We start from the raw sequence: 25259 nt of genomic DNA on the forward strand, positions 1-25259 counted from the left end.
ATTTATCTGGCTAGACACCAAAGCAATTACCTAGTATGATTAAGAAATTTGGCCTGCTATTCTTTGGCATAGTACAGTTACACTACCTCATAGAATCTGTCTATAGTGTTGGCCAAAACTGCCTCCAAACTGGTTTTGATGATTCCGGATCAGGAGTGGTCCACGGTGTTTCAGAAGGCGAGAAATGACGCTTCTCACTTGCCATCGGTGAGGTGCTCCAGGATATACTTAGATTAACCATAGATCGTCGCTCGCCGGGTAAATGCCTTGGTAGAAGTGGGGTTACGATTAATTTAATACTATCCAGGGCTGAAACTAGATATTATCGATTTTCTTTGTTGCATGATTAAATTTACCTCTTAGGACGGAGTAAATGCATAGCAGCTGATGTACACATATGTTGTATGAGCCGGTGTCAATTACAGTACTAAGTATATTTATCTTTTCATCTGGTAATGAGAGACAGTTATATCAAGGGCTGTTTCACCAAGAGACATCAGTCTTCAACCATTTCCTGTTCGGTTGATATTACTCTTTCTACACGAATCGTTCGTTGTTGGGGTCTCGCAGCATAAGAAGTATGAGGTGACTCCGAAATTACTCCGAAGTAGGATATGTGAACTTGAGGATGTAGTTGGACAAATAGATGGAACATATACAACGCTGAATCAGGCAAGTACAAGGAAATTGATTGGAAGACCTTCAAGTATATGTTATGTTGTAGGTGATCTTGTCCCCACGAGAGACATTTAATTAAAATAAAAGGCTGACCGCTTCCACTCTTTCATATCAGGTGACTAAAGTTCGCATTGAGCCACCTATCAGAAAGGGGCTACAATATCTACGGCATAACTGGGTATCTACGGCATCCCGACTAAATTACTCTTTATTATACACAGATCTACGTAGATCGTTATGCAATAACAAGGGATTGCATGTGAACATCCTAGGGGAAATATCTAACTTTCACTCCCCATCAGATTGAGGCAGTTGTTCTGTTTATGCTTTGAACTGGTCAAGTGATTGTCGAACATGTTGGACATACTCATATTGCTCAACAGGACCCCTATGAGCATTGATCATGGCCCACAAAAAGAAGTGTCTCGGGTACATTGCTGATCAGCACCTAATAAAAAAAAACACAGCGATTCCGGCAATTCTTAAGGTGAATCTGGCCGGCTCATACCCGAGAATAGCCTAAAGTCGAATGCCACTAAACGTATGTAGTTAGACAAACAAAGTAAAACATCATATGGAGTATATCTCACCTCATCCAGTTGTGCTTTCACGATGCACAGACCATGTTAGAAGACCCTTCAATTGACCAAGAATAGTTGAAGTCCATCTTTTCTCGTCATCATAGTCTCGACATAATAGCGATCAGTCATATTGTTATGAGTGAACTACTATAGATTATGAATCAGCTTGACAAGGTAAAGGCAAAGGTTTGTATTTCAATACTTGAAGAGCTACCGCTCACTGTAGAAGTGGGTGTTTCTCGGCCGATCAACCTGATAATCTACCGAGGCTTGATATATGTACAAGGCAAGCCGCGTATTCTGCCCTTATCTCGGTGTTCGGTGTACCGAAACAAACTATTAATTGCATTTGATTCATGGTCTCAAGACATATTATAGACATTAGAACCCTTTCTTAAAGAACCATATCTAAATATTCTGACAGACATTTACTTTAGACCTTTTTATCTTTTTATGAAGGGCCTGGAATTGCTTTTTGTGTGTGATCTTGCAGCGATATGATTAGAACAATTTGCTTTGACTATCAGCGTACAACATACATAGAAAGATGGTCAAAGGGCCAAATTATTTTCTTATAAAAGTGACTGAGATGTTACGTCTTTGGTTGACTCTCCTTAATTTATCAATAAGGTTTACTGAACGAGATCGTAGGATATTAGAAGAGAAGGGTCCGACATTACCTGGTCTACCCTGCCGCGGTGGAGACATCACTGAGACAACACTGTGAGACCAAGGCGAAAAAAACGCCACTCTTCGGAGTTCCCTGACGAACAGTCTTCTGAGACGGTTTGTTCCGTGGCACTTGCTGGATGCGCTATGTGTTATAAATATCAGTCGTACTATGTTTCTCTCAACTTTCCAAATTTTGAGTTCGCTGCGTTAATGATAATCACTATCTAAATGTGTGAATAATATAAGACAAGGAATCAATTCTAAGGCCAAAAAGTGCCGAGGTATATCATTCTGAGTGACTTTCGTTTTCTTTGTTGATTTGGCCCTATATTTAGCCCTTTCGGTGGTAGAAAAGATGTTCGATCTCAAAGTCTGATACACTTCATAATTCAGTTGGACAAGAATTTGGAATCTTATTGTCTAGTCAGATGCGTAGGAAGAGCCATCGCTAACCATCAGTCTAGGACCTTAATCTAGATCACCATCGGATTCTGATGCCCACCTTTGGTCCGCTACGGATCCAGGACATGTTCAGCAGTTGTGTCTTCTTAATGGTGGAGGTTCTAAAGTATTTGATGAAATGAGAACCAAAAGAAAAAGAACTGATTTGTATACAGGGCCCGACAAGGCAGGCCTAGAAGAAGGCTTCTCTAAACTACCATCTAACTCGTGGAAGCCTTTTGGCAACGGAGAACGGGGCTATATTAGTAGGGTTTTTGCCTAGTCATCGATGTCAGCACAGACTGCTGAAATAGTGGGGGTTGTTCATTTTTAGTTAGAGATTCATACATCTACCACTTATACCATACATTGCAATATAGACAGATTTCTGTCACTAACTTACCCTATACTCTAGCAACAGATCACTTCCCGAGACGGCAGTTCTACCATCCCCTAGATTACAAAAACTGACACTTTCTTTTTGAATAATGAGCAATATATTACTGGGAATAATCCGGAAGGATCACCAAACTGACAAAATTGTATATCCATAAAGAAAACCTCAAAGGCATCTAACACAAGACGGAACAGATCAGGAGGCCATGGACTAATAAACCCAGAAATGTCATTATAGCAATATGACACCTGTTTCTCATATAAAAGGAACAGAAACAAGATCAGTATGATATTGTCTTAAGAGTCCAACATTTAAACAACCTTAGCACCCTCTATCAGGACCTCATAGCTACTCGGAAAGTATTCAAACGAGCCCTCCAACAAGCCAAATCCACTCGACCACTCGGATCTATCTATACCTAAACTCTGCCATCCATTCATCATCAAAAGAAACAAGGTAGGTAAGTCCCTTCAGGCACAAACCCACAAACCCAAACCAAAAGCCAACCAACTAACACCCTCCAAGGAATGTTCTACCAAAACGGAAGATTGCTACAAGAGGCCGAATACGACTCTCGAACAACAGCCTGGGTGAACGTATTCTTCAATGCACACGACCACAGTTGCGATGACCTCTCTATAATGCGCACAGTCATCACCTGCATCCGCACAAGAGTCGCCAGCATCACCGGCCATGCTATGCACTACGATATCCCGTTCTGTATCTCGATCCGGGTGACCGGAGACCATGGTGATAGGGAGTCGATCCTTGCTGCTGCGGAGGTGTCGGCAGAAGAGATTCGAGCGCAGGTCGCTAGGGGGTCTATTCGTATTAATCGAGATTTGCTTTTTCAGAGGGAATAGATAGGATTTGGTTCTTGGGGGAAGGGGGCTTTTGATCTTGGGTTTGGTTGTTTTATTTCCTGATGCTTGAATTTAGACTTATAGATTGTTGAAACTGGCTACTTGATAGAATGGGGGATTGGAGTATCTTTGTTTTCCTTTGTACTTTGAATAGTGTGTGTGCTGTAGAAGTTCGGTCGGTTTAAACTTGTAGAAGCAACCTTGAAGTCCTGCGAGAGTTGATATAGCTGACTATAGATAGATGAAAGTAATAAACTATGTCGCTATAGCATCGTCTTGGATGCCGTTATGCTGCTATGCCATGCTGCTAGTCGAAATAGGATACTACGAACCCATTGTGTATTTTCATAAACTGTGAAAGGCCCATTGTTAATAGAGTAGGCAGAAATATACATAGATTCCTTTCGAGTCATAAACTAGGCAGACCTCAAGCTGCTGGAAGGTTCCTTAGTTACTCAACAAACTACAGAGACACAAAGACATCCTGGAAATAGATGAAAGCCTTGAAAATAGCATTGTATCATAACTCCTTTGTTCTTACCCAGGTAGCCCTCATAAACAACACCAGGCAAAGAGTATATAAACCGAGCCCATATACTCCCACAGTACTCGAAATCCACTTCCTTCCCATCTTCCATCTTCCATCTTCCCTCTTCCCTCTTTCCTCTCAATCACTCCACCACTTCAGTCCAAACAAACAAGCCACAAGGTAAGCAAAGCAAAATCCCACAACCCTTTATCCCAAGAAATTGATATCCTCACCTCCACAGCAAGGATGCAGGGCATGTTCTACTTCGACGGGAAGCTAATCCCCGAGCCCGAGTACGACCCACGCCAAGTCAGCAACTGGGTGAACGTCTTCATCCAGGCACGGGACTCCGACTCCGACGACGAGACCCTCATGCGCACAGTCGCAACTTACATCCGAACCAGCACCGCCACCATCTCCGTCCATGCCAAACATCATGATCACCCCCTGTGCGTCTCTATCAAGGTGCCCGGAGACTACCATTCCAACAAGGCTTCTATTCTCGCGGCCGCCGAACTGCAGGCTGACTACTATTGCCAGGAGATTCGAAATGGGAGAGTGCGGATTAATCGGGCTCTGCTTTTTCGGCGCGGGGTGCGGGATCGGGATTGAGTGTGATGCGTGATGGTGATGGTGCAGTGGGTGGGTTATGGACCGAATAGATGGGGGATTTGATGATGGGCGTTTGAGAGGGATACACATACTCATACACACTGTGTGAACAATATGCATTAATTTGGTTTGGCTTCATTTGGTATTATCTGTAGACTGTAGATTGTTTTGTGTAGTAGCATGGTTTTAGAAGCTTGGGAATTGCTGCCCGATCATATCGAACAGAGTGTCGAAGTTAACGCCCTCGATTAAATCGACCATGTTCAGGTCAAAATTCGATATACCCTCAAGCTGTGCGGGATTCGTGTCCTGTAAATTCATATGTAGTGAAGAGGGTGTATCGGTGAATATGTGTTGCTCGTTCATTTGTGACGGATGCATCGACGCTGAAAGAACCCCCGCGGGATCATATTCCCTGTGGGTAGATTCTTCCCATGCGTTACTTCGTTGCTCAAGATCCGACGGCTCTGCAGATGAGCCAGGCTCTTGCAAGTGTGACAGACGACCAAGTCTCCGTCTGTTTTCCTCTTGTGCTGTCAAAGACTCCACAAGTGTCGGACCCCCCTCAGAGCCCCTCGTCACATATGCTTGGGAGTTTGATGTTGGATCGGATCCGCTTTCTGACTGTTTGATTTTCGCAGCCAGCACTGAAAGCGACATGTGGCAGTGTTTGGCCGTCTCCCATTGAGTGGACATCAAACGCAGGAATCCCGAAAATTCTTCAATCTCCCTATCGAATAATTAGCATATAGTATTAAATCAAAATCAAGCACAGTGAGCAGAAACACGTCACGTACTGAAGACCTTTTGTCAACACATATTGGTTCAGTTGACAAGCCAAAGCCAAAACCAACCCAGACATCCACGCAGCCGATAAGAAACCAGGCCAGAATAAAGCCTGGTGGCTATCAACTTGCAACCTGAGCGCCGAAAGGATAGCCCGAGCAGCCCCGATGCAAGTTTGCAATCCAGAACAGAATTCTGCGGTCGATGGATCCAGCGACAGCGAAGGCCGATGAATGATCAGAATGAGATGCTGATACAGCACAGTGAAAAAAGGAGCAAAATCAAACGCACTATCTGCTATCGCAGATTCCACCCTTTGTTCAAAGCCCCCCGGCTTTTTTTGGAGGCCGGCAGGAAGTCGATTCCACCATTTATGCACATCTGTTACAAGGAACAACACCGAACTGCGACGAACGGATCGAACCAATATTGATTTATGAAAGAGCTCCAATGCCCGGCCCGTCAAAGTCCCCGAGTCAACGTAGCTAGCAAGAACGCCTTCCTTGCCGTGGTCTTCTTTATTGCCGTGCTGCGACGCAGAGATATCATTCGCAGATTGCGTCGTCTGGCCCTGAGGAGAATGCATTTCCCGGGCAGCAGGCAAACACACATCAATATCAGAATCCTGTATACCAAGCGGCAAGCCCAGAGCTTGGCTCAGATATCTATCTATCGCATAAGCGCACCAAAAGACCCGCTTCCGCAGCTGTCGGTCGTGGGTGGAAAGTTGCTTGTATCGAAATGGACACCGGTGGAGACCGGCATGAAGCATCGAGCGAAGGATACAACCTCCGACGGTCGATGCTTGTCGAAGTGACATGGTCGCGACGAGATAGACTTGGATTGCTAGCAGCGCTTGCAGGGAAACGATATCATGTCGAGAGGAGAGAGTCCCGAGCAGAGAATTAAAACTGTTTGGTGATTGAATCTTCGATTCGGGCGGGAGCTCTAACTCTGGCGCTAGTAGACTGCCCAGATTGAAGACACATTGGAAAATGGTTGTCCAGCATGTACTCCGGTGATCTATGTAGGGTTCTTGCGTGTACTGAGATTGATTCGTACTGGAGTAGACCTTCTCCATCCCCTGCAGGAAGGTGGGACCATGCAGGAACGGGAACAGAGGGTGCCATACTTTGAAATACATCATCATCAGGCCCTTTGCCACGTCTGGGGGAGGGAGATTTCCCAGAGACGCTGTCAACGATGGGTCGTAGGTCCATTCTGTGGGAGATTCAACTGCCTCCAAGGACGAAGCAGTCTCTCTGACGGATGAGGTACGCTGGCGCTTGTCACGAGAACTTTCAGCGCCTACAAGGGTTTCCTCTGCTGTGGGAAAATGGGAGTCGGGTGAACCCGGGTCATCTAGGTCGTTGAATGCACGTTTCACTGTCTTGATAAAATAGACACCGCTTGAGCTACCGACGAACTGGCTATCCTCGTTCGAGTGCGTCGTCAAGGAACCAATTTCAGAAGTCTCGGGTACAAATTCCGATGCCATTGTGCATATATCATCTCGTGTGTATGAGATGATCTCTTTAAAGCTGGATGCTGTCAGAAATCATCCATCGGGTGTGGGCATCAAGACTCGCTGAGTCATCTGAAGGCATACAATAGCGGCCACAAAGTCAAATATCTCATGACATAAACAAGACACTCAACTCTCGTCTACGGTCAAGAGAAACTTGAAGCAAAATAGGCCACGACCATCCCATTGATTGTCTGGCGCTGCTCTCTCGAATCCGAGAACAAACACAAGAACGACCGGAATTTCCCGCGAGGAATTCATAAATCTATCTGACACAAGAGACAGCAAGGGAGAGAACTGTGGAAACAAAGAAACTCAACGAATCCCTCCCAACTGAATTAAAAAACGAAAAAAATGAAGATAGCGAAAAGATTGACTGTCAAAAGGAACCACACCCAGCGCCTAGAATAAGAAAAGACTTTTTACCAATGCCAATATCGGAGAACAACTCAATATAGCCCAGTCCGAGTGAAAAGGCAAAAAGAAAATCGGCTGTACTAGGGAATCCGGAAAAAATAGGAGAAAAAAAATCCGAATGTCATACCGCATTCAACTAAACACCAGGAAGGTGACTGCCTAAGAACAAACTTTTCGAACCAAGGGATATCAGGATCAGAGATAGGGAGATGTAGGGGTAGAAAGGGTAAAAGATGGGAACAAATAATGATAAGAGAAAGGAAAAGTCGTCAAAAACGTGCGTCCAAGATTTCCGAGAAGACAAAGAGTGAACACATCAATTAAGACTTGTTCTCCTCAACAGGGGCCTCCTTGGCGGCTTCCTGGGGCTTGGGTTCGGTCTCGCCATCACCCTTGTTCTTCATGTACTCATCATAGACGTTAAGGGCCTCATCGACCTTGCCGCGGAGAGCCTCCTCATCGTCGAGCCTGAAAGAAGCAAAGTCAGTAAATCATCTCACATATAACACGAAAACAATAGTGTAACTTACAGGCCAAGCAACTCAGCGTTATCCATCTCAAGAAGCATACCAGTGATCTTGCCAGCAAGCTCGGGCTGCTGAGCCTGGATCTTGGGGTAAAGGGCCTCGCCGAGCATCTGCTTCTGCTGAGCGGGGGGAGCACTGAGGAGAGCCTGGTTGGCAGAGGCGGGCTCGCCACCAGCGGGCTGACCGCCAGGGGCGGGCTGGCCACGACCACCACCACGACCCATCTGAGGACCACCACGACCGAAACCGGGGCCGCCACGCATGTTCATGGGCATACCGGGAACACCACGGCCACCGCCGCCACGGCCGAAGGCCTGGGGCATAGGGTAACCCATGCCGTTAGGAATACCGCCAGGAGCCTGCATACCCATGGGCATACCCTGGAAGTTGGGAGGAAGCTGTTGGTTGGGAGGCATACCACGGCCACCCTGGGGGAAGGGACCGGGGTATTGGGGACGTCCAGCGGGCATGTTAGGCATGGGCATACCGGCCTGGGGGGCGAAGGGCATACCGCCACGCTGTCCAGGAGGCATGAAGCCCTGCTGGCCAGCACCGTAGAAGACGGCGGGCTGCATGAACTGGACAAAATTAGTAACTGAGTATATAACTGATCATGAAAATTGTAACTTACAGGCTGGGGCATACCGGCAGCGGCAGCGGCCTGCTGCTGGCGGATGGTGTTGCGAGCCTGGATGCTAGCCTCGAGCTGGCTGCGGCGGACATCCTTGCGCTGGGCGAGAGCAACGTAGAGGGGTTTGGCGTTGACCATACGCTGGTTCATCTCGGTGACGGCCTTGGAGGCCTCATCGGGGCTGCTGAAGCAGACGAAGCCGAAGCCCTTGCTCTTACCGAAGGCCTTCTTCTCAGTCTTCTTCTCCTCGGACTCCTCACCCTCCTCGGCCTTCTTCTCCTCGGTGGGCTCCTCGGCCTTGACCTCGGGCTTCTCCTCAGACTTCACCTCCTTCTCCTCGGAGTCCTTAGTCTCCTTGTCGGCCTCCTTCTCCTCACCCTCGGGGGAGGGAGAACGCTCAGCAGCATCACGCATAACCTTGGCGGAGGTGATGGTACCGTAAGGAGTGAAGAGATCACGGAGCTTCTCGTCATCAATGTCGTCAGTCAAGTTCTTGACGTAGAGGTTGACACCCTGGTACTTGGAGGCCTTCTCCATGCGGGCAGCCTCGTACTGCTTGCGCAGCTCCTCCTCACGCTCGTGCTTCTTCTGGGCACGGCCAACGTAAAGCTTCTGGGTCTTGACGTCCTTCTCGTTCATCTCAGCCACAGCGGCCTCGGCGCTCTCGTGGTTGGCGTAGTTAACGAAACCGAAACCGCGGCTCTTGCCATCCTGGTCATGGCTGAGGGTAGCGGAGGTGATCTCACCGAAAGCCTCGAACATGACGCGGAACTCGTCGTCGGTGATCTCGAGATCGATGTTCTTGATGTAGATGTTGGTGAAGTTGGCCTTCATCTCCTCGAACTTGCTCTGGCGGTCCTTCTTGGAGATGTGGTGACCGACGAAGACCTTCTTGTCGTTCAGCAGCATACCGTTAACGTGCTTGATGGCGTTGTTGGCAGCCTCGGCGGTCTCGTAGTGGACGAAACCGTAACCCTTGGAGTTGGCGAACTCATCCTGAGCGACCTTGCAGCTGAGAATGTTACCGAAGGCAGCAAAGGTGTCGTGGAGAGCCTTGTTGTCAATGGCGTTGTCGAGGTTCTTGATGAACACGTTGCCCTGGCCAGTCTTGCGCAGAGCGGGGTCACGCTGGGACCACATGATGCGGCAAGGCTTACCCTTGATGAGAGTGTAGTTCAGATCCTCAAGAGCACGCTCACCGTCAGCGGTGTTGTTGTAGTTGACGTAGGCGTAGCCCAGGGAGCGGCGGGTGACGGCATCACGGCAGACACGGATGGAGGCAACCTGACCTATGGAAGAGAAGAGCTCGTAGAGCATAGCCTCAGTCACGGAGGGGTCAAGCTCGCCGACGTAGAGAGAAGCCGAGTGGGGCTGGTTGTTGGCATCACCGGCGGCCTCGGAAGTGGCCTCGACGGGAGTGCCATTGGCCTCAGGGGTAGCGGCGACAACGTTGTCGGTGACGGGAGCGGTGGTGGGGGCTTCAGCAGACATGATGGCGACTGTTTTCACTGAGAAAAGAAAAAAAAGGTTTTAGCATGTGCATACTGAGCCTATCGCGGAGAGGGGGAGGGGGAATCAAGGAGGCATATGAGATAAGGTTACACCGCAGTTGATGCAGTCTCTTTGGCAAGCAACCAAGGGGGAAATGAGAAAAACGAGGGGTGAATCAATGAAAAGAGAGGGGTGCCATACAGCAAAGGATCCACGAATCAAAGAGTTCAGAGAAATTTCACTTGAGCAGAGAGCACTGATGGCTGGTTAGCGGGGAAGGGGAATCGAAGTGTATAGCATGCGCAAGAGAGAGAGAGAGAGAGAAGACGAAGCAGAGATGCCACTGCTTTCAATGAAGTCTCAAAGGGAAGACAAAAAGTAAAATGACTAACCAGGTGAAAATGAAGACGATGGAGGCGTTGAAAGAAAATCTTCCACACAACACACCGCACAATCGGGGATGAGATAAGATAACTGGAAAAAGTCTTTTTCTGGGTTTTTCGTGTTTTTTTGAGATTTTGTATCTTTCGATTAAGGATTCGAAAAGAAAAGGAAGACTTTTCCCTGAAAAGAAAGAGAGAACAAGATGGAGGGGAAGGTTGTAAGAGGAGAAGAAAAAAAGTTGAGCCGTTCAAAAGCAATTGGTTCTGGAAAACTCAGAGGCTGCACGAGATGGGGACACTAGTCCTATTTGGGATGGGGTTGCCGCTTTAAGGGCTTATTAAGTATAACCTCGGGCATACCTCCTTCGTACATCCAACATAGTTATATAGTTAATATCATGGTCAAAATATTTCCAAAAAAAAAAGAATCCCATGCTATGCATGCAAAAGATTAATCATAAAGTAGACTAAAGTCTCTCTACCAGAAAAATAAAAATGTACACAAACCCTCTTTTAACTCAAATCAAACCCAGCACCAGAACTCACGGCATACAAAAGCTTGTTCCTCAATGTGTCTGCATCAGAGTATCGTGGTAGCTTGAGAAGATTCACACAAGTACTGGTACTCGGTAGCCGTTCCTGGTCCTCACTAGAGTCTCTAATGCTAAAGTTGGGACGAAGATGGCTGAATCCCAGCAATGGAGCTCGAGGGGTAGATGTCACGAATCGGATGACCTTTTGTCGTTCCTCGTTGGTCATCTCGTGCATAACCTGCCAGAACAGTGCAATGGTCGGGTGTTCTAAATTGTCATCACCAATCACGTACACGCCTCCATAGAGGGTGTTCCGTCGCAAGTCCTCCACATCAATATCAGCCTTGTCTCCGCTCACTAACGTTTGTAACTCGGATTGATTGAACATGGATAGCCAGGCAGGTTGTATGATCTGGCCCAGACCTTGCAAAAAGGCGTTCGTCTGTAGAGCAGGTTGCAACTGTAGGCGGTAACGAGCCACGTAGGAAATGTAGACTAATCTGTTTTTGTTTGTCACAGCGGTCTGTGAACCATTTGGTTTCAACTCTGCCGTGACAGTGCGGTTCGCTCCACTGGGCATCCGAATTATGTTGTTAATGGTGAAGTCGAGACCAAAGTCTTCCACGTTTCCGGGGTAATTCTTCAGTTGTAACTGGAACAAATTGGTCAGCTGCAGGTTCCAAAAAAAAGAAATTCCCGAGCTTGCTGGGCGTCACTTACCAATCCCTGATACAATCCCTCATCCAGATCCTTCAAATCGTTCAAATTGGCACGATAGGAAGATTCCTTCACCGCAGACCTAGAGCCTCCTGTCAAGGCCCACTTCAAGAGGAAGAATGGTGCAAAGTTAACATCGACCAAGATCCCCTCATAAAGACATTTTCCAATGATCCGGCCGAGGAATTCATATCGTCGAAGAAGACCGCGCACGTCATCCTGCCATTCTGGGCTTGAAGTTGTGAGCCCGGCCTCGCTGAGAACCTTTTTGAGTTGATCAACGGCTATCGGGCTGGGATATAGCAGATGGTGATCATTTTCCGCAAACATGCTCTCATAGTCATCAGTCTTGAAAGCTTGGCTAGTGATACTAGTCAAGAACTCCTTAGTTACACCACCACCATCAATGCCGGCTTCCATTGCTCCAAACTGGTCGATAAAGCTGATCTGGATTGGTTCTTTGAGACCGTCGCCCAAGCCGTAGTATTGGGAGAATGCATCTTCAAACACACTCTCACGCCGGATGTCGGCGTGGTGTCGGGACAAGATATCCGCCGCACCTTCGGGCGATCCATTTATCATGGCATTTTGGGCCACAGACAAGCGCCAGGACTCGGGATCCACGAAGCCCTTCCGGCGACGCTGTTGATCCCTATATATAAATTGACGGAAGATCTGCACTCTCGTGGCAAATGGGATGAAGAAAGGCATATTTCGAAGTATCTCTAGCCGTGGTGCAATGGCGGCCAGAGCGTTATTATGTGCTTGCCTTCGTTGGCTATTCCGCATGGCTTGAATGTGAATCAGTCGTCGCGCATGGCTATTCCCGACAAGGTGGGAAGGCTCCGGGTATTCCTCGTCAAGAAGGTCAGGTTCGGACTCTTCATCATCGTCCTGGAATTCATGACGTTTCTCCTCTTCTGCCACAACGGCTGGGATAAAGCCTTCCATGTCAAATCGATCTATCATCAGCCAATGATTTGGGGGAGGAATTTGCGTCGAGAACTAAAATCGGGTCAGCTAGAGTACCTACATCATAGGAAATGGAACATTTCGACTTACTCTCGCTCATGCAGCATTCTGAGCAAACCCGTAACCAAGCCTTTGAAGTAGTCAAGTGGGATACCTGTCACGCCAGGAAGATCATTGATTTCCTTCTTGGTCTCCACTTCAGCACGCTCCATTGGACCAGAAGGTTGAGCCGTGTTGTTAAAATAACTTCTCAGATCCACAGCGGATGACGGAACAGGCCCTTTCTTGGTTAAGTCGGCAACATTCCAATATAGAGTGAAGGTCAGGTTCTTGAGAAAAACGGTCATATCTTTGATGTCTTTGAGTGGCAGCGCACTCTCTTTCGTCCACGAAGACAACACACTTGACGAAGCTGCAAACGGTGACGCGCTTGAGAAGAACTCTTCGTCATCCATGACTTTGAGAAGGAACGTGTAAAGCTCAAAAAAGAGCAGGATAATAGTCCACTCCTGCTCTTGTTCCTCTTTATCCCCATCTTGTGGCGGTTGGAGCAATGGAAGAACCCGGGTCGAGTCCTTGCTGATGGTTTCAAAAATCTGACTAGATTTTGATGCGCTCCAGAAGTACTTGATCGCCGGTATCTTCGCACCTGGCTGGTCAGAAGTCGGATCTGCTGAAGGTGCCGAGCCCAGGTATAACCACATCCGAATATCATCTCCGCGCCGAGGGAACACCCTCAGTAAGTTCAGAGCGTACGTGGCAAGAATTTTTGCTTCTCTCGAAGCGTTGTATTCGTTGTTTGAAACATCTGTGTGAGAAAGCTGGGATGTTTTAATGCGAGAAAGTAGCCCCGTGATGCTACTCTGGTTCACCAGGCTACTGACTTGATCTGTGACAAACTGATCCAAATAAGGACCCCTGACTGAATCTAGACCATTTTCGTCCGCTTCCAAGCACCTTGTAAGATAGATAGAGGTCGAATTAAGTAACCCAGAAACCACATTCAGGAATCCGAGGTCTGGTGCTTGCAGGTTGGCCTGGCCTGGAAGAGCATATCGGTGAAAGAAGATCAAGTATGCAAGCAGCCAAAGTCGACCCTCAATACTCTCGACATCGTCGGTCGAAAGGCGTTCTTTTGTCATAGGAATACATGATTCGATTGCAGGCGCCAGTAATTTGTAATTGATTTGGTGCGCCAATCCATCAAGCTCACCAAGATAAGCGGGCAGGTTCGGAATGGTGAGATACGACATAGCAAGAGCTTCATATGCTGTCATCGTTTCTGAAGTGATTGGTCTCAGAAGAGCGAGAACAGCATTTGTGACATACTCCGGTGACAGGGTGCCTTCCCGGCGCTTGAAGTTCTTTGTCAAAAAAGCCATCGTTTGATAGTAGTGTTTGGCAACTGTTGCCATCTTCTTTGGTATCAAGTCAACCAGGAAGACTATCGTCCGAAGGAGAGGCAGAACTGCTGCTTCATGAGTCGGACTCTCCGTTGCTGAGCTGAGGGCATGGAGAATAGCAATTGCCAGCCGTTTCAACAGCTCGGTCCAGTCATTTTCCGTAGCGATCGTGGGGAGAGCATGGAAGGTCTGCTCAAAGACATTGCAGAAGTATACCAGACGTAGAACATCTTCTTTCTTTTTTACCAGTCCCACGAACTGAACTAGAGGCCTGAGTTGGTCCAGACATTGTTCCGCTGTGGGATATGGTGGCGCGGAAAGACGTGCTAGACACTCCAGACGCTCAAGCTCCGTCGTTGGGCCTCGATTATCGTCAAATCCCAGGGCACTGGTAACCCTCTCCCACTCAAAGATATCCCATTCAGACTTCCAGCCCTTATATGTTGCCTGCCTGCTGTAGTGACCCCGCCAAACTCGCTGAACGGTGCGAGATGCCGTCTGTCGATCTCTCTCCTGCTGTCTCAGTGCTCGCTCTCGTTGGGCAATGGCAACTGCGCTCTCGGGGTTTGCAGCATGAGGAGTATGTCTGGTCGGCGAGTTTCCGGGAAATGCAGCGAAGGGATTAGTGGCCCTGCCACTGAGGTTCACCTGCCGCGGGCGACGAGAGTTGCCAGTGAAGGATTGAAACATGATTGCAGCAAGAGCTGCCTGATGGGGAAATAGCCAGCAGGTTGGTTAAAATCAACGCTCTAGATGCGGAGAATCAAGTCAACTCAAGCCCGCGTGACTGGTGGGGAATAAAAGGGAAAAGGTGAAGAACTATGACATCGCCGTCGCTGTTGGGTGCCGATACGGGAGAGCATGGAGCATGGCGGGCTTATCGGACTTGTTGAGCACAGACCATATATCGAGACCTGAGGTACCTGTACACTGGAATCGCCACTGGAATCTTCTAGTTTTTAAGCTGACATATGTGAGAGTGCCTGGTATAGACAGTATATATACTGGCAAATTATATGACCTCCAAGTAAAAGGATACTAGAAAATACATAGTTAAAAGATATGCCACTTGAACTTTTTTATAATCTGATATTCATGGAATTTGTCAAAATAGTACACAATTGCTCCTGTCTCGATCCCAAATGGTACACATCCACCGGATACATCCGGGTTCCTCCGTGGTTCAAATCAAGTTTGATGTTGTAGACTATAATACATGGGATATATTCAATCAACGGAGAGGTTGATCGATGAGGTTGTTGAGTGATGCCCAGCGAAGGTGGTCGTGGGTAATATGCTGGGCCGGTGGCACAAAAATTAGGGAGTGCTCTCAAGCGCCTGGGCTAGTGCGCACCCAAATTCAGTTGAAAACATATAGAATCCCCGCTATGCGGTTTCAGTCTATTGGAATTCCTAGAAAAGGGTCTTGGAGGGCTTGGGCTTGGGCTTAGGCGTCTCGGGCGTTTGGGCCACTTCTTGGTTCTCAACCTGCGGCGTCGGCTTGGTCTCAATCTTCTTGGTCTTCTCAGTGTAGGGTTGTGCTAGTCGGGCCTCATCGGCTTCAGCGGTTTCGGCCCACTTCTCCAAATAGTCCTTGCCCTCAAATCCTCTGATCACGGTAATCGTTCGGCCATTTCTCTCGATATCTTGAACGTAGTTCGACGGTGTCTTGCGCATGTGTTTTGTGATGAAGGGGGCGAGCTATAACCGTGTTAGCAAATCCGCATTTTGGCCAACTGGTATCAAATGGTTATGAGTGCTCACGGTGAATGGTTCCTTCGTAGTCTCAGCAGTGTAACGCTGCCCGGGAATTTCGAGCTTTTCCGCAGGAATATACACGCGGTGCTTTGACAAATCAGGCCTGTATGTGCCTCTCTTGTCGAAGTGACCCATGGAGCCAGTCCGGTTTCCCTTGTAATAGCCACCATTGACCTGCTTGGTGGTCAAGCGCAAACGCACCATCATTGGCTGCGTGGGCTTGAACATTATGGCGACAGTTCTATAGCCTTGAAGTTGGAACAGAAGGGGGATAGAGCGAGTCGAGTTGTCCCGGAGGGAGTTGGGAGACAAAACTCGACGAATGAACGGGTCGCGCTAATCTCCGCGCCGAGAACTTTTTTTCCCGGCAGAAAAAAAGTTCAACACCATCTACACCCCTCTTGAAAGCAGCCATCAGATCACTTGGTACTTTCTTAGTACTGATCTGAAGCTTCTTTCTTAGTCAAGAATTTGATTTCTTGACCTATACGCCACTATGCCTCGCAGCCAGACTCAGAAGCAGGGTCCGAAAGACCGCTCGGCGCAGAAATCAGCGCCGAAGCGGAAAAGCACTCGGTCTCTGAATGCACTATCTATTGCAGAGAAGACAATTCACACTAGATTGGGTGTTAAACGCAGTCGTCTTGGAGCCTACGATGATGGCACCTTCAACCGCAAGAGAAACACTGGAGGCGATGACGACGAGAACGACGAGGAGGATACCGCCGCCCAATATAAGCGCCGCAGAACCGAGGACACCGGAAGTCTTGATGCTGGCAGCGACAGTGAGGGACACGAATGGACACTCGGACAAGTGAACAGCGATAACGACAGCGAATTGGACAGCGACGAAGCTCTCGGCGAGAGCGACGAAGAGCGATTTGAGGGCTTCAGTTTCCGCGCATCCAAGTCCAAATCTCAGCCGAAGAAAGCGGCACCCAAGCCAAAGAAGCCTACAGAGATCAGCCTGTCTGAGGATGTCGACGAGTCGGAGGAAGAATCTGACGGTGAAGACGACGACGAGGACGATGACCTTGGAGAAGACGCTGTTGATCTCGCGACCGCCTGGGATATGAATGTAGCGGCCGAGGAAGAGGAGGCCCAGGAAGCAGCTAAGAAAGCCAAGCGGGCTGCGAAATACGATAGCGACGAGGATTCTGGGTCAGAGGGGGACAGTGAAAGCGATACCAGCGACGACGGGCTTTCTATTTCGGACGACGATGCCGATGCGGATCCGCACGGACTTTCGAAACTACAAGACTTTGTCCAGTCTATGGAGACTGAAAAATCTACGAAACGCACGCAAAAATCACAAGAACAAGGCAAGCACTCGGAATACGGCTTGACATCCGCCAACAAGTTGACTGTCGCCGATCTTCTACCCTCAATCACGGACTCCCGTCTCAAGAACTCGCTCAAACATATCGACTCCGTTGTCCAGGCATCAAAATCGGGCATTCCTGGCAAGCTAGATGCTCCTCTGGCAAAACGCCAACAGGACCGACTTGACCGGACTGCTGCCTACGAGAAGAGCAAAGAAACATTGAACCGATGGCTCGAAACTGTCAAAGCCAACCGCAGAGCCGAACATCTTTCCTTCCCGCTACGTGATCCTGATGCTGAGCAGACCCACCGCTTGGAAGCTGCGAAGCCGCAGACAGACCTCGAAAACGCCATCCAGAACATCCTTGTAGAGAGTGGACTGGCTGAGGCTGAAGGCAAGTCAGCCGAGGACCAGATTCAGAGTTTTGAAGAATTGCAGGCCCGCAATCTTCCTATCGAGGAGATCCAGGCTCGCCGCGCAGAACTCCGCAAGCGACGTGACCTCCTTTTCCGAGAGGAAGTACGTGCCAAGCGTATAAAGAAGATCAAGAGCAAGTCTTATCGCCGTGTTCACCGCAAAGAGCGCGAGAAGATGGAGCAACAGGAGCAAAATGCCCTCATGGAAGCCGGCGTGGATATGGACGACATGGACCAGGAGAAGAACGAGCGTTTGAGAGCCGAAGCTCGCATGGGCTCCAAGCATCGTGAAAGCAAATGGGCCAAGGGCTTGAAACAGACCGGTCGCACTGCCTGGGACGAAGAAGCCCGCAACAGTGCAGCTGACTTGGCCCAAAGAGAGGAGGAGCTACGGAAGAGGATCGAAGGCAAGCGTGTCTCTAATGGAGACGATGACTACTTGGGCTCTTCAAGCTCCGAGTCAGAAGATGAAGACCCTTGGAACGAGGAGGGCTCGGATGTGGAAAGACAAAAAATCCAAAAGAAGCTCAAGGCCCTCGAGGGCGATGATGCTGGCGGGGATGGCGTGAAGGGGCGCCATGCTGACCTTTTCGAAATGAAATTCATGAAAAATGCCGACGCCGCCCGCAAAGAACAGAACGATGCGGAGCTTCGCCAACTCAACCGTGAACTCCACGGGGAGGAGTCTCTGTCTGAAGCAGAGTCAGAGGTCGGTCGACGAAAGTTTGGTCAATCAAAGAAGTCCGACGCCAAGTCTGGCGCAAAGCAGTTGCCCAAGAACGAGTTCGAGGAGAAGCTAGATTCCGATGATGAAGCTACACAAGCAGTAGGATCAGACGATGACGTTGACATTGCTGTCAACAGTACCACCAAGCACAAGTCAGGAGTTTCCGGCAACAAGAAGGTTTCACGATCTTCAGGCGACTCTTCCGATCAGCAAAAGGATACCCCCACGGAGGAGGAGAATCCTTGGTTGATTCAAACCGAACGGACCAACCGTCGCCGAACTGCCCCAGATGCCCAAGAGAGCATTGACATTTCGCTCGATGCTACCCAGCCCGAGGTTGCTCCGGCGAAGCAACAGAGCAAGAAGCAAAAGAACGCCAAGGCAACGCTCACGAAAGAACAATTCGACGGGGACGACAGCGATGATGAGGAGAAGGTGCCCGTCTTGCTCAAGAACCACGACCTCGTGAAGAGAGCCTTTGCCGGCGATGAAGTTGTCCAAGAATTCGAACAAGATAAAATGGACACCGTCCAAGATGAAGGCGACCAGGTTGTGGACAACACACTCCTGGGCTGGGGCAGCTGGGCCGGCGAAGGTGTCAGCAAGAGACAGCAGAAGAAGCAAAAGCGAGACCTGACTACTGTGGCGGGTGTGAATCCCAATCAGCGTAAGGACGCAAAGCTTGATCGGGTCATTATCAACCAGAAGCGAGTGCAGAAGGTAAGCCAAGTTTTGTTCCTACACCCAAAGATGGACAATTCACTAACTTTTTACTCTAGAACAAGAAGTACATGGCCAGCCAGTTGCCGCATGAGTTCGAGACCAAACAGCAGTACGAACGGTCCCTGCGGTTGCCCCTGGGCCCCGAGTGGTCTACGAAAGAAACCTTCCAGAGTGGCACCAAGCCTCGTGTCATGATCAAGCAGGGTATCATCAAGCCCATGTCGAAGCCCATGCAATGAATGTAGATATCTATTTCACACATATGCCATGTTTCATGTCAGCACCTAATGCGACCCATTTTGCGGCGCCTTTTGAATTAAAAGCATTTCATTCTTGCTGTACTTTACTTCAAGTACTTCAGGTGCTCATTGTGCACACAATAACTATAGTTCATACAATATAGTTCATTTCGTCCAATGGACTCCTTCGCACCTTCTATCACCTGCCAACCATATTCTCACATGGGTTTATGTCCTCACGCAGAATTGAAATCATCTTTAGTACATGTCATTTGGACAATGCAGATGCCTCGACCTTGGAATGTTAGCCTCGACTTTAAATCATTGGAACATGTCCCATGATTCCATCAAAAGTAACTAAAAAGTATCCATGGATAGTCTGATGATTCATATTGAATCATCCCCGAGTTCTTTTTAACAGTTTCAATCCGAATACATTCATGTTTTTGTTCCTTCTCCATCTTGTCGTGGTCTCGTGGATTCCACTCCACATGGGCGATCTCTTGGCAAGTGGTAGCCTGGAGTTAACTACTTCAACTAACTTAACGGAGTAGTGATCACATCTATCTCCCAATTATCACCAATTAACACTGGATAATTCAGTCCCATATAATCCAGTAAGTGGTCGTTGCAGTGATTCCCGTACACATTCCTGGGGGGTGGGGAACTCACGCGGACTCGACGTGTTGCCTGTTGCTCCCTACATTACTGAGCCCAGACACGATATCCCAACTCACATCATTCCCCTTGGCTAAAGGCTGTACACTGCTAATATCGATGAAAGATCGACAGCCTGTGGAATCTATCTGCGGCCCATTCACAACAAACCAGCCTGTGTGGTGTCCCAATCTGGACCTGAGTGTTTGAGTGTTTGGGCTCCGAGGGGGTATAGTCCGTCTCCTGGAATCCATAGCTACATATTTGTAAGTTTTCTTTCATTTGGATTCATTTGTCTCCTTTGCCAGTTTTACCTTGCCTTTTGGATCCGTCCGAAATCGTCTACCCTCGAATAATTCATATCCGATTGGATTGGATTGAGGAATACCACATAGACGTTCTACCAGCTCCGCGTGTTTAAACACTCCTGACGAGACTCTTGGCTTTTCACAATGAACTCACGCTTGAAATGGAAGGCTACAGCCTTGCTGACTTGGGTTCTAGCCACAGACATAGCCTACTGTCTCCCGCATGTGGGAAATGAGGTAGAAGCTACTGTGCAAACCACAGCTACCGAGTCCACAGGTGCCTATGAGACTCAATATCCACCTTCAAACAGTGAAGACAGGCTACTCGTTCCTGAGTCTCACCCAGTACGTCTCAGAGAAATGTGCTACGTGGTATATGGCATGGTATTGACATTTTGGACTAGGTGTATCGAGTGGCTTTGGAACAGGACGGCCATTCATCGCAGCAGCCTTTTCCGAATTTTGACGTTGGTCGATTCGTTGACGGCTTGGGAGATCTGTTAGGCGTAGGTGATAATACTACTGCAGCAGCACCGACTGCGACTCAAGCGCCAACTTCAGCACAACAACCTAAACACTCAGCGCCAATTCCTACGGCTGGATCTGTGACAGACTCACCACACGTCAAACCAAGTACTACCGAGGCGCACGGTATGATTGAACATGAAATGTTAACACTTTATACATATTCTAATGCTTAGTAGGGCCCGCCGACACCGTTTCTTCACCCCCGATTGCATCAGATCATCCTAAAAAAATGAACGCCCAAGATATCTTCCAGCCAGTTGCGACTGGTTCAGTCCCTGCTAATATCAAGTCTCGAGATGACCACCCTGTGCAGAACGAGCACGTAAGTTACTCCCCAATGCGAGCAAAATACAGATGAAACATTCTAAGGTTGTAATATAGGCCAATACCACCGACCCTATTGCAACGAATAAGTTCTACGCCGGCCTTTTCCTGGGCACTCAGACCAATGCTACCTTCACTCAGCCCTACTCTCTGGGATGGTCAAAGGGAAGCGGCTCCCTGAAGAGCTGGGGTATGGGTATCTCCCATATCGAGCCGCATATGGTCGCATACGGGCCTACGAACGACAAGATCCCCGGGAAACCAGTACAGTATTACATCAACCCAGTTGGTCTTCAACATCTCGTTTTCTCTGCAACCGAACTTGGCAAGTCTTCCATCATGAATGTCGAACAGCCAAAGGCTTTCTCGGCCCACGCTGTGATCAAGCGCTCCCCAGGTTCGGCTCAGCAGATTACCTTCCCCGTTGTGCAAGGCATGGCCTACACAACAGCTGTGTACAATGATCTGCAGCCCGTTCTTGAAAGTGGTGTTTTCTTCCGCAAGGTCGTTAACGCCGGTTCCCCTAGGCCCGGCATTTTCAAGTACCAGGTTTTCCTTGAGGATGACACGAACTGGCTTGTCTATGTCACTCCGGCTGATGGCCAGGATCCGAAGTTCAAGCTAGTCTCAAAGACTGATCTCCGCGGTCTCAAGGGCTTTTCTGGTACTATCCAAGTCGCGAAGAACCCTGCAGGAAAGTCTGGCGAGAAGTTCTATGATAACTCGTCTGGTGTCTACCCGGTGGCAGGAGAGATCTCCGGCTCTGTCACAGATGATGTGGGCAGCTACACCCTCTCATGGACCAAGGCCGGAAAGGATACCAAAGGTACTCCTCTGATCATGTTCGCTCTACCCCATCACGTCCACTCCTTCGACAACTCCACCCAGGGCCGTATCACCGACATTCACCTCCGCACCACAACGAAGGGCAACTCCACTGCGGTGATCGGAGAAAGCTGGACCATGGTCGAACAAAACCTCCCCATCGATATCGGATTCGCGCCGTGGTCAACCACCCAAGGCAGTGCTCACGAGCTCTCCGCCGCAGCCCAAAAGGCCATTCTCCAGGCTGCTCCCCACGAGCTGAAGCAGAACATCCCAGAGCAGACAAGTCTCAACAGCATGTACTACAGCGGCAAGGCATTGAGCAAGTTCGCAACGCTAGTGTACACTGTCAACCAGCTCGGCAACAACGTCGATCTAGCAACAGACGCCTTCCAACAGCTCAAGAAATCCTTCGATCTATTCGTACAGAACAAGCAACAATACCCGCTCGCCTACGACACCGTCTGGAAAGGCGTTGTCTCGACCGCCGGCTACAACGGCGACCTGAACCAGGATTTCGGAAACACCGCATACAACGACCACCACTTCCACTACGGCTACTTCATCCAAGCAGCCGCCATCATCGGCTCCCTTGATCCCAGCTGGCTAGCCGCTAACAAGGAGTGGGTTAACATGCTTGTGCGTGATGCTGGTAACTCTGCCACAGATGATCCGCACTTCCCATTCTCGCGCTCGTTCGATTGGTATAACGGACACTCGTGGGCGAAGGGTTTATTCGAGTCTTTCGATGGAAAGGATCAGGAATCGACATCCGAAGATACCATGTTCGCGTACGCGATCAAGATGTGGGGACAGACGACCGGCGATGCTAGCATGGAAGCTCGTGGCAACGTCATGCTCGGCATCCTGGGTCGGTCGCTCAATAACTACTTCTTGATGGAGGATGACAATGTCAACCAGCCAGCAAACTTTATCGGAAACAAAGTAACTGGAATTGTAAGGACCACTGTCCCCAATTCATATCTAACGCAAACTCGACACTGACACGTCCAAAACAGCTCTTCGAGAACAAAGTCGATCACACGACTTACTTCGGCGCTAACCTCGAATTCATCCAAGGGTATGTATACCATCGACCGCGCTATCGTTTCACTCTGAATTATGAACGATTGCTAACAAAACACCATAGTATCCACATGCTACCGCTGATGCCTCACAGCCCTTTCACACGCCGAAAGGAATTCGTGCACCAGGAATGGCAGGCTATGTTCGCTGAAAATGCCTCGACCCCAGCTTCCAAGGTGGAGGGCGGATGGAGGGGTGTGCTATACGCCAACCTGGCCCTCATCGATCCCAAAGCGTCGTGGGAATTCTTTACACAGCCGAACTTCGACTATAGCTGGATTGATGGTGGCGCTACGCGTACTTGGTACCTTGCATTTGTTGCTGGTTAGTCTATTGGGTAGAGTATGATGTCTTTCTGGAAGCTAACCAATATTCTAGGTCTTGGTGGTGCTCCTTAAGAGGGGTCTTACTTCTTAGGGATATGGAGTTGCAGGTTAAGTTTCTTATGTTTATTTCTTTTGGCCTTATGATTTGATTTTTATCTGCTTTTATTTCTATTTATGTTTCTGTTTCTCGGGTGATCCTACTGTGGTGGTTCAGAGGGTTTTCTTCGTAGCTATTTCTTGTGCTGTACTGCGTATATATAGAACGAAATGACTATGATTAGGTATTATTATATTATTACTCACTACTATTCTTGGTTGTAGTAATTCTCAATTGATATTTCTCTCCGTGTGCATACATCTTCATCCTAGCCCTTGGTAAATATATATCCGGCTACAACCCAGTCTCTCTAGTTATCTCCCCCAACACCAACACCAACCTCCTACTATAGTCCAGTAATTTATGCATAATCACCGAACAATAAACCACCAACATCTATTCCCCAGAAACAGGAAGCTCCAAATCCACCACCCACGGCGCATTCCTCGCCTGGTAATTAACTGTCATAATACTCCCATTAACAAACAGCGTCTCCTCCCCAACCCGCAGCGGCCGCTCCGCCCCTGCACTAACATCATAAAACGCGCCCCGATTCTCCAGCATCTCCTCCACATCCGTCGGCACATCTTCAAGCTTGATACCATCACCGGCCTCGTCATCCCACACCCCACGCTGCGCACCCCACCCTTCATGAATATGACCGAAGAGATGTAGTCGCGGCTTTGCGCGCCGCGCTGCACGGAGGAGATGTTCACACCCAACGTTCATATCAGGCGGGACCTGATCCAGGATTCCGACGGGCGGGCCGTGGGTTAGGAGGATGTCGATGGCCGGGTAGTCCGGGATTGGATTTTGAGGTTGTGGGTGGGCAGCGGGGGGCGGGGTTATATCTGTCTTGATCGCGGGGGTATGCGAAAGCCCAGTTATAGAATTCTGGTTGGTAGGGAGATGCGTAGAGAGTGAATGTTGCGCCTGTTGAGAGAGTGAAGGAATGGGTTCCTTCTTCTAGGTAGATGATTCCTGCATTTCGGGCGGCATCGCTCGTCCAGAGGGATTTTATGGAGCGCACGTAGGCTTTTAGAGAGTCTGTGTTTGGGTTCTTGGTTGAGGAGGTGCGGAGGGTTGTTTGGAGGTTATCGTCTGAGAGTAGGATGGATTCTTTGCCTAGTTTCTCTGCATGTTTGTGGCGTTTGTAGCCGAAGGTCGTGAAGTATTCTTCGTCTAGGGTTATGTCGTGGTTTCCTGCTATTACGAGCTTGAGCTCGGCGTCTGCGTCGGAGAGCATGGCGATCATTGCTTCGTGCTCGACGCGGTACCCCACTTTTGTGAGGTCGCCGGCGTGGAGGAGGATGTTTGCTTTTGGGAGGGGATAGCGGTAGGCATTGTCTGTTCTTTGGGGTGGGTGTAGAGAGGCTGTATGTGTGTCTGATATCATGCAGATGCGGGTTTTGATGGTCGACATGTTGGTTGTTTGAGGGAAGAGGGAAGAGGGAAGATTGGGCTGCGGGGGAGAGACATGGATAAGCATCGAGCTCGGGCCCGGGAAGGACCCCCGGAGATTGTTCTTCTCTTCTATGTTGTATGTTTAAAGGATCTAGACTTGATAAAAAGCGTATTGATATGTTTTATAAAAGAATAAATTGAAACATCAAACTAGTATCTTCCACAGTACTTGTATGTTAATCACCTATACCTAGGTCCAAGGACCCCATACCGCAGGTTGTCGACAATATAATATTCCAAGAGTCACGATACTCGACACTTGTATGCTCACTACACAAGCTCACTACAAGGAATGCCAA

The 25259-nt window shown here is 48.8% G+C and overlaps 9 protein-coding genes across 9 annotated transcripts; 4 read left to right on the forward strand and 5 right to left on the reverse strand.

Annotated features, from left to right (window-relative positions):
* Positions 1–3296: 3296 nt before the first annotated feature.
* On the forward strand, positions 3297–3632 carry N7516_011158 (uncharacterized protein; the record flags this gene model as incomplete). Its single annotated transcript, XM_057223876.1, has 1 exon — positions 3297–3632. One exon carries the CDS (start codon positions 3297–3299, stop codon positions 3630–3632), a length of 336 nt encoding a protein of 111 aa, XP_057069016.1.
* Positions 3633–4407: 775 nt separating this feature from the next.
* Positions 4408–4773, forward strand: N7516_011159 (uncharacterized protein; the record flags this gene model as incomplete). The annotated part of the gene is made up of 1 exon (XM_057223877.1): positions 4408–4773. The coding sequence occupies one exon, from the start codon at positions 4408–4410 to the stop codon at positions 4771–4773; it is 366 nt and encodes a 121-aa protein (XP_057069017.1).
* Positions 4774–4959: 186 nt separating this feature from the next.
* N7516_011160 (transcription factor domain-containing protein) lies at positions 4960–7057 on the reverse strand (the record flags this gene model as incomplete). The annotated part of the gene is made up of 2 exons (XM_057223878.1): positions 4960–5503; positions 5571–7057. 2 exons carry the CDS (start codon positions 7055–7057, stop codon positions 4960–4962), a joined length of 2031 nt encoding a protein of 676 aa, XP_057069018.1.
* A 528-nt stretch (positions 7058–7585) lies between these two features.
* On the reverse strand, positions 7586–10150 carry pab1 (polyadenylate-binding protein; the record flags this gene model as incomplete). The annotated part of the gene is made up of 3 exons (XM_057223879.1): positions 7586–7969; positions 8032–8606; positions 8660–10150. The coding sequence occupies 3 exons, from the start codon at positions 10148–10150 to the stop codon at positions 7822–7824; spliced, it is 2214 nt and encodes a 737-aa protein (XP_057069019.1). The 3' UTR covers positions 7586–7821.
* Positions 10151–11046: 896 nt separating this feature from the next.
* N7516_011162 (HECT-type E3 ubiquitin-protein ligase) lies at positions 11047–14848 on the reverse strand (the record flags this gene model as incomplete). Its single annotated transcript, XM_057223880.1, has 3 exons — positions 11047–11718; positions 11787–12788; positions 12881–14848. The coding sequence occupies 3 exons, from the start codon at positions 14846–14848 to the stop codon at positions 11047–11049; spliced, it is 3642 nt and encodes a 1213-aa protein (XP_057069020.1).
* A 723-nt stretch (positions 14849–15571) lies between these two features.
* N7516_011163 (mitochondrial 54S ribosomal protein mL41) lies at positions 15572–16144 on the reverse strand (the record flags this gene model as incomplete). The annotated part of the gene is made up of 2 exons (XM_057223881.1): positions 15572–15859; positions 15923–16144. The coding sequence occupies 2 exons, from the start codon at positions 16142–16144 to the stop codon at positions 15572–15574; spliced, it is 510 nt and encodes a 169-aa protein (XP_057069021.1).
* Positions 16145–16412: 268 nt separating this feature from the next.
* On the forward strand, positions 16413–19345 carry N7516_011164 (UTP14 family protein; the record flags this gene model as incomplete). The annotated part of the gene is made up of 2 exons (XM_057223882.1): positions 16413–19103; positions 19163–19345. The coding sequence occupies 2 exons, from the start codon at positions 16413–16415 to the stop codon at positions 19343–19345; spliced, it is 2874 nt and encodes a 957-aa protein (XP_057069022.1).
* A 1109-nt stretch (positions 19346–20454) lies between these two features.
* N7516_011165 (glucan endo-1,3-beta-D-glucosidase) lies at positions 20455–23471 on the forward strand (the record flags this gene model as incomplete). The annotated part of the gene is made up of 7 exons (XM_057223883.1): positions 20455–20655; positions 20715–20961; positions 21015–21160; positions 21220–22944; positions 23007–23068; positions 23138–23397; positions 23452–23471. 7 exons carry the CDS (start codon positions 20455–20457, stop codon positions 23469–23471), a joined length of 2661 nt encoding a protein of 886 aa, XP_057069023.1.
* A 421-nt stretch (positions 23472–23892) lies between these two features.
* On the reverse strand, positions 23893–24919 carry N7516_011166 (uncharacterized protein; the record flags this gene model as incomplete). Its single annotated transcript, XM_057223884.1, has 2 exons — positions 23893–24462; positions 24527–24919. The coding sequence occupies 2 exons, from the start codon at positions 24917–24919 to the stop codon at positions 23893–23895; spliced, it is 963 nt and encodes a 320-aa protein (XP_057069024.1).
* Positions 24920–25259: the final 340 nt, after the last annotated feature.

The sequence above is a fragment of the Penicillium verrucosum genome (genome assembly GCF_028828655.1).
Source record: "Penicillium verrucosum strain IBT 35672 chromosome Unknown utg000005l_segment0_segment0, whole genome shotgun sequence".
NCBI lineage: Eukaryota > Fungi > Ascomycota > Eurotiomycetes > Eurotiales > Aspergillaceae > Penicillium > Penicillium verrucosum.